At 44.5% G+C, this 13,691-nt stretch overlaps 1 protein-coding gene across 2 annotated transcripts in view; it reads left to right on the top strand.

Annotated features, from left to right (window-relative positions):
• The window catches only part of MYO5A (myosin VA), a 101,841-nt gene that overhangs the window by 42,561 nt on the left and 45,589 nt on the right, over positions 1-13,691 (top strand). For both annotated transcript variants that reach the window (XM_071441551.1, XM_071441552.1), the window contains exons 5-10: positions 2,766-2,922; positions 7,609-7,752; positions 8,505-8,586; positions 10,076-10,183; positions 10,655-10,761; positions 13,066-13,331. In XM_071441551.1, coding sequence (XP_071297652.1) covers positions 2,766-2,922; positions 7,609-7,752; positions 8,505-8,586; positions 10,076-10,183; positions 10,655-10,761; positions 13,066-13,331 — 864 coding nt within the window. The remainder of the gene's footprint in view (positions 1-2,765; positions 2,923-7,608; positions 7,753-8,504; positions 8,587-10,075; positions 10,184-10,654; positions 10,762-13,065; positions 13,332-13,691) is intronic.

The raw sequence follows: 13,691 nt of genomic DNA, 5'->3' as shown, positions 1-13,691 counted from the left end.
CAGACCAGAAGCTTCATATTTTCAAATGGCATGGGGTTTTCTTTTTTCTATTTCAAAGAGCACAGGAGGAAAAAGGAGAGAATGGTGCCAATCCTATGAAGAAGTGTTTGGTTTTGACTCACTGCAGGAACTGTCTTGTTTGTTAGCAGTTGCCCCATTTAGAGGTGCATTTTTAGGCATTTACTTGGATTTCTCCTGCATCCTGCTGCTGCTCTCTTTGAGCAGGAGGATCCATAAAACTCCTGCAGCTTCCAGAGCCACAGGCTCTCTCCCACATAGCTCTGTCTACCACGGGTGAACTCTGTGAGGGGGAATGGGGAAGAAACAAGAGGGTTTCTTCTTCATTTTCCAACTGCAAGGCATCCCAGGCACACAGGCCTCCCTGCAGAGACCCTGCTTGGTGGCCACTGTCTCATGAGGTCTCATCAGAGGGACAGATGAGCCCTGTGGCCAGGGCTGGCCCTGGGTGGGTCTGTGAGCCCTGGGCTGACAGCCTGGGTGATCATCTGAGCACTTCTGCCTGCCCATGCTGTCCCACTGACACTGACAGCTTGGTGTGCATGGATGTGAGAGCTGTGCTGCAGTCATTCACACCTCCTGCATGTGTTACATGCAAGTTGAGAACATAAAATTAGGTTGCTTTGATCTTCTGAACACTTTGCTATTAAATTTAAAGCAGCGCTCAGCCCTTCCAAGTAAATTTTGTACCAAAATGTGGGAAATCTGCTTCAACTGGTACTTTGGATAGACAGATACTGCCTTGAGTCTGCCAGGGATGGGGACAGAGGCTCCTTCAGCCTGTGCCTTTGAGCAGCACAGAGTGGTGCTGGAGCTGTGCTCTTATCTGAGGGCTTGGCATTGTTCTTGAAGAATGAGAGACCTTGAGAATTGCAGCAGGGTCTGTAAATAATTGTTACCCAGAGCCTGTGCCCACAGGTGATTAACTGGGCTTAACTCAGCAGTTATTGTGGGCTCTTGTCCAGTTTATAGTGCCCCCATCTCTGTTGGGACTTTAAATTGCCTTGCTTGCACAGCAGAGGTCAGTTGTGTGGATGATGTTTGTGCTGCTGACCACGCACCCCAGCCCTCCCTGGGAGAACAGGTGCTCAGAGCTCCATCACAGGCCACAGCAACCAGGGGAAAACCAAATGGATGTGGTGAGCATGGTGCTCAGCTCCAGGGTGCCAGACACAGAGCTGGTCACTGTTCTTCTACCAGCTGGGAATGCCTGGCCAGGCACCCGAGGTGTCTGAGGTACCCTGGGGTTGTCACAGGCATGGACATCATCTGAGAGAGAGGGAGAGGGAGGAGGAGAGGGGCTCTGGCCTCTGGGGCCATGGTGCATTAGAAGCCGTGCTGAGGGCCATGCACACAGTCCTGCCCATCTGTTCTGTGTTGGAATACCAATGGGCCCCTAAGCATGACATGTAACACCAATTTGAGACAAAATCACCAACTTTTCACCAAGCTGGACAGGCCAAACAAAGAGAAGGAATACATATAATTTGTACATGTTTGATAAATGGCTTCATTATTTCATCAGCAGGGCTTTTTCTATCATCCCAGAAACAGAATCCAGGTCTTCTGCCAGGCCTTTAGGCTACAGAAACCATAGTCCATGCATATGTCTTTGATTTCCTGGTGCCACTGGCAGGCTCTGCAGACTGTCACTGTGCTGCCTGAAGTGTCATTCACAGCTCCTGGGCTGTACAGCCTGGTCTGCACCTTGGCTATGCTCTCTGTGTTCCAGCCCCAGCTCTGTAAAGCTTTGGGGGAAAGTTTTATTCCTCCTTTTGTTTCTTTTCATGTTAGTGTATAAAATAGGATTAAACTTACCCAACTCATAGGAATACTTCAAAATACCTTTTTTAAACTTCATTTGCTTTGAAAATGTAAAAGCTTTATAAAGCACATATGGTCTTTATTTTAAAAGTTTCAGGCTCTATTAATGTTAATTTCTGTGTTTTGTAATGTCTTGTTTATTCATATAGTTGGGTTTATGCACAGACTTCTCTGTGAGTTGAGAGAAAATTGTTTTAGGACCAAATGGAAATTATTCTTTTTTACAAGAGAAGAATTTTTTCCACAACAAAGGGACTGTCTTCACTCCAGAGCTCCTGCCTCTGTCCTGAACAGCCATGCTTGAATTTTTCAGATTTAGAACAATTCTGGGATAAGCTGGTGATTAGAGCAGAGGGACGAAAGGTTTCTGTGGCTGACCCTGCTGATTTCTCCCTCTGTAAGATGGCATTCCTGACCTTTACTAATGACCACTGACAATGTAGTGGAGCCCTGTGCCACAGGCTCTGGGTAGGAGTAGCTGCAGGGGCTTGTGGGGAATGGCAGTAACAGATCCCTTGCTGTAGGCAGGTTCTGCAAGCAGCTCTGCTGGCTGGGCTGCCAGAGCAGCCTCCATCCTTGGAGGGGCCTCCATCCTGGGGGAGCCTCCATCCTTGGAGGGGCCTCCATCCTTGGGGGAGCCTCCATCCTGGGGGAGCCTCCATCCTTGGAGGGGCCTCCATCCTTGGGGGAGCCTCCATCCTTGGAGGAGCCTCCATCCTTGGAGGGGCCTCCATCCTGGAGGGGCCTCCTGTGCAGGCAGCCCAGCCAGGCAGCTCTGTAGCTGATGCCTTGTGCCTGCCACCTTCACTCACCTTGTGCTGCACTGCCAGCATCATGGTGGAGGGGATGTTGCCAAGCTGGAGACACAGAAAAGGAGTGTCCTCGAGGGAGCAGCTGGGAATTAACCTGTGTTTGTGTTCCAGGGATGAGAGGAATCAGTCAATCATTGTCAGTGGGGAGTCTGGAGCTGGCAAGACTGTCTCTGCCAAGTATGCCATGAGGTACTTTGCCACGGTCAGTGGATCTGCCAGTGAAGCCAACGTTGAGGAGAAGGTCTTGGCCTCCAACCCCATCATGGAGGTAAGAGAGCTGCTGCCCCAAACCCCACCCTCCAGCTGCAGTCATTACTGGAACAAACATTCAATAGGGAGAGCAATCCATGCTTCTTAAAAACAAAATTAAAATTTTGTGTTTAATCCATTTACAAGGAGTTGCTTTAGGCATTGTTTATGAAAGACTGAGAGAAGATGGGAGGTAATGTTTCAATATTGCTAACATATTTCCCATAAAGTAATTTTAATGTGAATATTGCTTGAAGTGTCTTCAGCTTTGTAGCTGGTAGTTCCCAGACTGCTGGCCAAATGCAGTTGGAGAAGACTGGTTTTGTGTGTATCCAAAGAGGATAAAGCTGTTGGTCTTACCCACCAAATATGTACATCACACAGTGGATTGTACTCTGAAAGGAAGTAAAGCAAGTGTTAAATTTTAGGAAATAAAATCAGAAAAGAGAGACTGAGGAAACAAAGTTGCGTGGGATGCACACCGTTCTTTCAGAAGGAAAAAACACATTGGAAGAGATAATTTTGCTATAATTAGCTCAGACTCATGTTTCAGTTCTGGAAATTGTTGTAACCAAGTGTAGCAAAGTCCCAAGGCTTTGGAGGGCAGGTGCTGGCAGTAGACCTTGAGAGGACATGTACAGTTCCTCCTGCTTCAGGTCTCTGTTCTCTGGGGAGCTCGGGAGACGCTAATTCTGATGTCACAGCCAAGCAGAAAAGATTTCTTAGACTTACCTGAATTGTTTCTCATGTCTTTGCCTACATATGTAGATTCAAGTTGTGGCTGAAGTTAAGGAACTATGTTAAGAAATGATTCATCAGAGAGAAGGTCTTGGGGGAATTTCTGGAGGGAAGTAACTCTGTCCATAGGCACACACATACTCATGCCTTGGTAGATGTTGGGCATCTCTGCAGTGTGAAAGATCATGAGTAAATAGAGTGCATGCAGTGAAATGTGAAATGCAAAATGCTGCCATTGTTTTTTTCCTCAGGTATTTTAAAAAATGACCTGTGTTTTATTCCTCCTTTCCTCCTGGCATGAGGAGTTCATGATACTCAAACTATAGCTGCCCCATCACAGTTGTGTGTGTCTGTCACAAGGTAATGGTGCCTGGTTTGTGGTGCTGTGTGCTGTTTGGAAATTCCTTCTGTGGGGTAAAACAAGCTGTGCTGTGCTGGGCAGGGACTCATCCAAATGTCCAGCCATGGGAGGAAGCCCAGGAGCTGAGCCTTGCCTGGAGCTGCAGCTCCCCAGGGAGCAGTGGCAGCGGTGCAGGGTGGGCTGTCCCCAGGGAACAGCTTGCAGGGACTGCAGGAGGGGTCACATCCCACCCAGGGAGCACAGGGAACACCTTGCAGGGACTGCAGGAGGTGCCACATCCCACCCAGGGAACACAGGAACACCTTGCAGGGACTGCAGGAGGTGCCATGTCCCACCCAGGGAACACAGGAACACCTTGCAGGGACTGCAGGAGGGGTCACATCCCACCCAGGGAACACAGGGAACACCTTGCAGGGACTGCAGGAGGGGTCACATCCCACCCAGGGAACACAGGGAACACCTTGCAGGGATTGCAGGAGGGGTCACATCCCACCCAGGGAACACAGGGAACACCTTGCAGGGACTGCAGGAGGGGTCACATCCCACCCAGGGAACACAGGGAACACCTTGCAGGGATTGCAGGAGGGGTCACATCCCACCCAGGGAACACAGGGAACACCTTGCAGGGACTGCAGGAGGGGTCACATCCCACCCAGGGAACACAGGGAACACCTTGCAGGGACTGCAGGAGGGGCCACATCCCACCCAGGGAACACAGGGAACACCTTGCAGGGATTGCAGGAGGTGCCACGTCCCACCCAGGGATCACAGGGAACACCTTGCAGGGACTGCAGGAGGGGTCACATCCCACCCAGGGAACACAGGGAACACCTTGCAGGGACTGCAGGAGGGGTCACATCCCACCCAGGGAACACAGGGAACACCTTGCAGGGACTGCAGGAGGGGTCACATCCCACCCAGGGAACACAGGGAACACCTTGCAGGGATTGCAGGAGGGGTCACATCCCACTCAGGGAGCACCTTGCAGTGCTGCAGGGATTGCAGGAGGTGCCACATCCCACCCAGGGAGCACCTTGCAGTGCTGCAGGGATTTCAGGGGATGCCTCATCCCACCCAGGGCCACTCTGGTGCCCCGTGTGTGGCTGATGGGGGCAGGGGCTGAGCCCCTCCTGCCCTGCCCTGGCCAGCACAGCAGTGGCACCAGGTGTGCTCACATCAGCCTGCAGTGACAGCCCTGTGGAACACAAGCTCTGCAGGTTTCCCTGCACCCCTTCTTCTGTCTGGTCTCGAAGCCTAAAGCAAACATCCTGCTCTCAGCCCTTGGGCCCCACCTCCCAGTCAGTGGCCATCAGCTCACCTCTAATTATCTGAATTAATTTCCAAAAGCAAGGAGGTTGAAATTGAAGACCAAAAGAGCTTCCCATCTATACCTTTTTTCATTCACTAAAAATCAGTGGTGGTGCTTTATTTTTATTTTTTAGGGATGACAATTTTGTGAACATGGGTATATCTAAATATATATTTCAGTTGCTTTGAAGATTATTATAATTGGACAAAAGTTATCTTTTTAACTTCCAACACTTGAACTTTAAACTGCCTTTAGAGTGAGTGTTGTAAAACTTGATGTTGAGACAGACTTGTGATAGCATAATCAATGTTTGAATTCTTCAATTGATTAATCAGTAGAAACACAAATTAACCCATATGTTTGAGGAAGAAAATGAGTGCTTCATTTTAGAAACTGGAAACTCCTCATTTGCTGAGCTGACTGTAAAATCTTAGGAGCAGAAAATAATTTAATTTTTAAATTTCTCTTTGGACAACCTAAACATCAGTGTTTTATGAGCTACCATCACATTATCTTAGCCTACTAAATACTCAGTAATGTCAAGAGGTAACTGTACATTTCTAGCAACTAAATGACTACTTTTGTAGTCAATAACTATATATTGTTTTCCTATTGCAAATGTGGAAATCAGTGAGTCTTAAAACATCTTTATATGTCATTTCCTGCCTCTCATTCTTTGTTACCCTCTATAGCTATGCAAATAGTACAGCTTTGTATGCATTCAGGCAAGCAATCTGATAATCCCAAAGACTTTGTTTTTATCAGTAATACCTTTCAAAGGAATAATTGGTTTCTGAAATATTACAGTATTGTATTGCTACCAACAAAAACAAAGTCTATCACAGTAGCAATCATTTTCTTCTTTGAAAAAAAATGCAAGAGTGCAGTTAGAGTACATTCAGTTTGAATGAATTTGGTGTTTCTTGGATGTGCAGAGATGCAGTTTGTTCCTAGATCCTTTCCCACAGCTGTCCATCTGATGCCCACTTTGCCATCTGCCCTGCTGGGTGTCCGTGCTGCTGCTGCTGCTCTCGTGGGGTTTCTGACACTCCAGTCCCACTTGCCAGGCTGTACCAGCTGGCACTGGCCCATTCACTGCCCTCCTGCTTGCAGATTTGGGATACTCAGCAGTGCTGCTTGCTCTCGTTTGTTTTTCTCAAGTTTATTTCAATTCAGAGCTCCAGTGGGTGGCTGTGTGGACTGGGAAATTTGGACACAGATACAGTGGTGCACTTAGGGCTTAGTAACACACACACAGTGCCCTGTGATGAGGGGCAGTGTGCTGCATCTGGTATTCCAAATGCCATTCCTGTTGATACAGAGATACCTTCAGGAATTTTTTAGAAGGTGAATTGCTGTATGATGTGTAAAACATGGTCTGATTGAGAAGAGAAAATGCTTTTGTTTGGAGTTCAGCATGTTGTGATTTGCATGCCTTGAATTCTGATGTGTCCAGCTGGCACCTGCTGTGGGGTGAGCCCAGTGCTGATGAGGTAAGGCAGAATTGCACCATGTAGGATCCACAGTCATTATTTGCCCTGGGCATCCCAGGACATGTAACACAGAGGAAATGCACAAGGAATTGTTTGTTGTGTGTGGAGCTGTATTGAATTAATCTGAGAAAGTTCAGCACAGTGCAGGGCAGCACCCAGGGCTGTCTCTGGGGCAGTAACCAGGCTGCTGTGGAAGGGCTTCAGTTTCACGTGACATGAGTCTGTGCACATTAATTTTTAGATTATGCTGTGGCATGAAGTAAATAGTTTTAAATGTTATGTTCGCAGAAATAGTTTGGAAATGTGGTGATTAGAGAGTAATAGTAATAATAAACTGTTAGCCAGGCAGAACAGGGTGGGCTGTGGGTTTGTAATAGGTAGACTTTCAAAAGTTGCAAGTACTGTAGATGTATATGTACACCTACACATATAAATATATCCAGGTGAAATAATTCTTACAGTTTTACTGTCTTTGAAAGAAGTCTGTGTGTATTTGAGCTTTCTGTTAGACTCTTTATTTCCTTTTGAAAGACTTCAAAGAACAATAAAGGATTTTTAGTTGTAGAATTAGATTATGTGGAAGTGAATTGCTAGGAATATCAGCTCCCAGTCTTGCATTAATGAAATAGCTGTATTTTGATGTAACTTGTTGACCAGACAGAGACCATTCTTCATTAGATTTTTGACTGTTTTAAAACCAGGAGAGGATTAATGTTGTTAAATGTTTATGAGCCATGTAGGTGATTAAACAGATGTGATAATTTCTACAAGCTGTTTAACCTTTACAATATTCCCTTTTTCCAGTCTATTGGAAATGCCAAAACTACCAGGAATGACAACAGCAGTCGCTTTGGTAAATACATTGAAATTGGTTTTGATAAGAGGTATCGAATCATTGGTGCTAACATGAGAACTTACCTCTTGGAAAAGTCAAGAGTGGTGTTTCAGGTAAATCTACCTTCATTTTGTTATGTCATTCTTGAACCAATCCACTGCCCCACACTTCCTCTCCATCTTTGCCTGCCTCACAGTCTAGAGCTCAGTAAAAATGGACTTGTCCTTGACTGGCTGCCTAAAGATATAACAATAATAATTATGGTTTGTACCATGTGGGGATGTTACTTGAAGAGCTGTTGTTTGTTTTAGAAGTAAGAGACAGTTATAGCACATGGTTTAGCTGGAAGAGAGTATTTTTCATTTCTTTTTGGTTTGAAGGTATGGAATTTGCTTAAGTTCAGAATTATGGTGTTGGTCATGAGTCATCACCTTCTGAGCTGTGTTTGTCCTTCATTTTATAATTCAAACTTTGCTTGGCAAGGAAGATACTTCCTTTACCAGATTACTATAAATGCTGAGGCAAATAGTGTTAGTTATTTTTGGAAAATGAAAACTTCTGAGTATGATCACTTCACTCACCTACAGAATCCTGACCTATAAATAATAGTAATCTACAGTTCTGAAAAGTGAAATCATACTTTTTTTAAAATGAAAACGTCTGCATGCTTCTTGCTATTGAAAATGGATTCAATTAACCAAGAAGGAAGTGGTAGATGCTGATTTATCTTCCTTTTTTCCATGTGGCTTCTGTGCTCTTAATGTATTGCTAGAGAAAGCATTTTACATAGTAATTCAATTCTGCTCATGGTTGTTTCTGCCACTTGTTAAGTGGTGAAAAATAACAAATGTCTTTCTTTTTAAAGGCAGAAGAGGAGAGAAATTACCACATCTTTTACCAGCTTTGTGCCTCTGCAGCATTGCCTGAGTTTAAAACTCTACGATTAGGTATGGCATTCACACTTGCTGTGTTGTGTGGTTGTGGGGACAGCAGCATCTCTGAGCTTTTTGAGCCAGAGACCCAAAAGAAGAATTGCTGGAATTTTAAATTCTAAAGAACTGCTAGAATTTTAAATTCTAAACCTTTAAGTACTAAAATGTATTGAGAATAACTAAAATGATAGACCTTGGACTTAGTGGTTTTCTGATAGAACAAAAGTAACAGATTTGTTTATTCAGCAGACTCTAATACACTGCAGTTGCAATCAATAGGACTTACTATGTCCTGGTGGGTGAAATTCTTTTCTCTTAGTTCTTTAAAACCTTTTTTCCGTTGTTCCAGCCACTAGAGAATTTTACCCTTTCTGGTATAAGTGTCTGAAAATCTTATTTTGCATCTGCTGTTAGCAACAATTACTTTATGACCTCTGCTAACCTGGTGATGAAAAAGCAGATGAGGGAATTTTTTATTTTTTCAAATTAAATGTTGTGTCAAATTAATTAAAATCAAATTATTTTTTTCAAATTAAAATGTTTTATTTGAAGAAGAGAGGTTTCTCATTTGACAGGAGTTGGTGCTTTGTAAAAGTGTAATGATGACCTGAGATAGACAATCATGTCATCATTTTAAAAATTTAGTACAAATTGCAGTGCTTCAGTATATTTTTAAAAGCCAATTTCATAGTAGGAAAGCTGCACAGCCTGTGCTGGTTTCTGAAATACTGTTCTGGTTTTAGAGTGTTTCTCTGCTCTTCTGCACCCCCCTGGCACATTTAGGATTCGCATCTGCTAACACAGGAAAGAAAGGAACTGATGTAATTATAACTGAAGAAGCCATTTAGCAGACTTCTCTTTCAGCATTCTTGGAACCTTAGCTGATCAGAAGAAAAGGAGTCTGTTAGTGCAGCTGGAAGCATGGAACCATAGGAATTTACCCAGGAGAGCTGCTGGTCTCCCAGTGCAGCCCAATGCTGTCCCCAGAGCAGTATGAAGCTCTCTCTGCTCCAACCTTGACTTCTCAGCCTGAATGGAGCACAGACACTCATAAGGCTGAGCCAGACCATAAATTAGAAGGGAGAAGAAGATGGGCAAAATAGAATACCCTGATATAGTAATAGAATGGTTATATCTGTCACATAATTCCAAAGCACTGTGCTCTCAACTCTGTGGCTGCTGTGTAGGTGGTTGGCTCAGGCTTGGAGAGAAACTGCTTCCAAAATGATTATTCCACAATTGTGCAAGTCTGAACCAAGGTTAGGTAGAGAATATGCTTGAGGGCCTACTGTAAGAACCAGCTAGCTGAAAGAATACTGACTTGCACAGTTAAATCCTGAAAAAATGCTCTTTAGAATAAGCAGGTCTTAAGAGCCAGAAGGTGAAAATGAACATGTCAGATCATGGATTCTGCCAAGAGCAACTTAATCATGACACAGCTTTACAGGTGTGCTGTGAATTTCTGCATCAATGTGTGTCAAATATGTATTTTTTATTATTACAGGGAATGCAAATTACTTTCACTATACGAAGCAAGGTGGAAGCCCTGTGATTGATGGTGTTGATGATGCTAAGGAAATGGTGAACACCAGACAGGCCTGCACTTTGCTAGGTAATTGGTAAATCACAGTCATATCCTAAATCTGATACACTAGCAAGTGTTGTCTATATTATTTGTGTTTATTATTTTTGTACTCTGTTGTGTTTAAAACCAGGAGAGTTGGATAAACTTTGGGACTGAGATACTTGTATTGCATGGACAAGATATTTAAAGAAGATATTGTAGTATAAGGCTAAGAGGAGGGCACATTATGTGAACATAAATGGTGGAGTCCCTTGGTGTAACATACACAGTGCTGGAGGTCACTGACAAAGCACTTTGAAACAGCAAATTAAATTATTACTTTTAATGGAGTTTTTTTTTTTTTCATGTGGTTGTAAAACATTTTTCATAGAAGTGGAGCCAATTAACACTGTCAAATGTCAAAGTCACACACAGCAGTCACTGTTCTTCTCTCCTTAACAAATTTTTTCATCAACTGCAGCTCTCTCCATTCAAAACATTTTATTCATCCTTTTCCAGGGATTAGTGATTCCTACCAGATGGGAATTTTTCGAATCCTTGCTGGCATCCTTCACCTGGGCAACGTGGAGTTTGCATCTCGGGATTCTGACAGCTGCACTGTTCCTGTGAGTGGCAGATCAGCTGAAGGGCATGGTGTGCACTCTGACAGCTCTGCCTCCTGCTTGTTTGCAGGGACCTCTTCTGAAAAAGAGTGAAATGGAAATGGGTTTATTTCTAATTTGCTAACATTTTCACCGTTTATTGCAGATAGATTCAACTCTCCTCAGTTCAGAGGCTTTAGACAGTACTCTCTGTATTATAACATTGGTATGCAATTATAGCTGTAATTGATCTGCCCTAGAAAAGTTTAGTAGGCAGGCTAGCTTTGAAGTCCTGAGTAGGTGTCTAGATCCTTATATTCCTGCATGAATATCTTCCCTGCACACAGTAAATGCTTTGCCAGATGGTTTTTTTTTTGTATGAAGTGCCAGAATGCCCTAAATAATTGCAAAACAAATGCCTCTGGGGTGCTTAGACATGAGCATAGGATATACAGATATGATTTGTGTGACTCATCTAAGTGTCACAGTTTTATCAGTTCTTTTTTGCCTTGGAGATCAACAACAAGGACTGAATAGTCTGATCTGAAAAACCCTCCTCATTGGTGAGGGCCCAGGCTTCTTACCCATATTCTGGAGATGAGAAACAAAACAGTTCTGACTGGTCTCTTGTTTGGATTCAGAGGGACCAGTTTCTCCTTCTGCCTCTCTTTGAATGTTTACTCCTGGCCTGCACAGCCATCAGCTTTCTCTCTTTTGCAATAGCAGCAACACTTCCAGAGTTTTTTTCTTTTCTCACTGTCAGTCCCTTTCTCAGGACTCTGCAGTGGCAGTTTCTGGAGCTGAGACAGCAGGTTCTTTGTGAGTCATTGGTGTTCCTGCCCTGACACCACCTGCCCGTGGGGTCTCACAGCTGCTTTGAAACCACAGCAGTAGGCTGGCTCCTGGGTGCCTTATAAAGGTTTTCACTACAAAGAAAGCTCATTTAATGATAACAGGGAGAAAGCTGATGAGCCCCAGGACATGAGGAACTTGCCTGTGTTGTGATGAGTATCTCCAGTGCAGGAATCCCACTGGCTGAGCTGGTAAAAAGCAGCAGGTTCCTGTGCAACCCTGTGCTGGCCTGACAACACCTGGCAGGCAGTGGTGAATGTGTGCTCAGGGGCACCATTACCTGTGTCCTGGCAATGCCATGTCACCCCAGAGCTCTGGCCATGCACACTGCTCTGCTGGGAGGCACTGCTGGGATGGAGCTGCAGAGTGCTCAGCACAAGGCTCCCTATGCTGCTGTGGCAATAAATCAGTTTGTTTAATGTCAGCTTGAGCAACCCTAATGTGACACTCTTTTGTGCAGTGTTCATCAGTATTATTACTTTATTACTGTCTTCCAAGCCAGTAAAACATGCTCAGTTAATTGGATTTTGGAGGTGGAGCTGCATGGGGTCTGTATGCTGTAAGAAGTAGAAAAAGCCCCAGAGAAGTCACAAGGATGTGGAAATATTTAAAGCTGATGTACTGTGAAGCTGTAGGACATGTGGTGACAGTCCTCTGCCATCTGTCCTTGTCAAGACAGCGTTGTCAGTGTGCTGCTGAGCCACCAGGTGCAACGGGAGCGTGATGAGCAAGTGCTGCTAGGGGAGCTCCTGAGGAGGAAAGACCTGTCTGTCCTCCTTGACTTCTAGTGATCAGTTTGCATGTTAGTCACTAAGTGTGGGATCTTTTTGAGTGGTCAGTGCACTGCACTGACCTTTGTGCAGAAACTTTATATACCCATCTCAACACGCAAGCCTTGCTGGTTGGTTTTACCCAGTTAAACAAAGCTCAGGTTTTTCCTCTTGTACAGTTCCATTTGATGGCTAGAATTAGTGTGCTGCAATCTCTTGGTGTTTGTCTCCAGAATTCACTGAGAAAATACTTTAAGTACTGAGACCAGAGCACTGAAGCCCTTCCACACTTGTTTCTCAGGCTGTGTTGCCTCCTTGCCCATCACTCCCTGCCACAGCTGTGTGTCAGCAGTCTAGAGCCCCTCTCAGGAGCTCTGTCCATTCTTACAGCTGTAAGAATTCAAAATACCAAGTCCACCAGCAAAGCCAGATGATTCATTTTTCTGAAGCTTGCAGGTTCCCTGTGTTTGAAGCCTTTTGGTGAACAAGGGAAGGAGGAAGGAAGGAAGATTATTCACTAACTCACTTCAGCAATGTGAATGTGCTAAATGAGCAGGGAACTTGCTGTGTTTTGAAGGAGGAAGAGCTGAGGAAGCTGCTGTTGCTGCTTATTGTAGGGTCACTGCAGGCAGCCAGTTCTGCTGGCATGATTGTATGTTTGCTGTGGGTAATATGTGCCAATATCTAATGAGCCTGTTTTTATCAGCCCAAGCATGAACCCCTCACCATCTTCTGTGACCTCATGGGTGTGGAGTATGAGGAGATGGCCCACTGGCTTTGCCATAGGAAGCTTGCCACTGCCACTGAAACTTACATCAAGCCAATTTCCAAACTTCACGCCATCAATGCCAGAGATGCACTTGCCAAACATATCTATGCTAACCTCTTCAACTGGATTGTAGATCATGTGAACAAAGCCCTTCATGCCACTGTAAAACAGCATTCTTTCATCGGGGTGTTGGACATCTATGGGTGAGTTTTTGTCAGAGATATGACACTCTTATGTAATTATCTGACTGCAAAGCTTCCTTGTCTTTATCATCTAGCACTGCATGGATTACACAAAAAACCCCCAAACTTTAGCAGCTGCTTATTCCAGCTGAAGGAAGTGGGTGTTTAGCTTTGACACACTAAGATCTTTGTCATGACTTCAACATTTATAGTGGGATTTCAGATTTTTTGCTGTTGGTAGTTTATTTATCTGTTGCATTTTGGAAAGTTACAAGGCAATTTTCATGTCAGGTTCCTCCAAGGTGGCACTTACAAAGATAACTAATGTGCTCTCCAGGAGCATCAGAGTTTCTCATCCCTGACTAGAGAGGGAGCATCACT

Source organism: Agelaius tricolor, unplaced genomic scaffold (genome assembly GCF_023055355.1).
Source record: "Agelaius tricolor isolate 1412-34295 unplaced genomic scaffold, bAgeTri1.0.p SCAF_16, whole genome shotgun sequence".
Taxonomy (NCBI): Eukaryota; Metazoa; Chordata; class Aves; order Passeriformes; family Icteridae; genus Agelaius; species Agelaius tricolor.
Note: the sequence above shows the minus strand (reverse complement) of the source record. Positions and strands in the feature narration are given on the sequence as shown.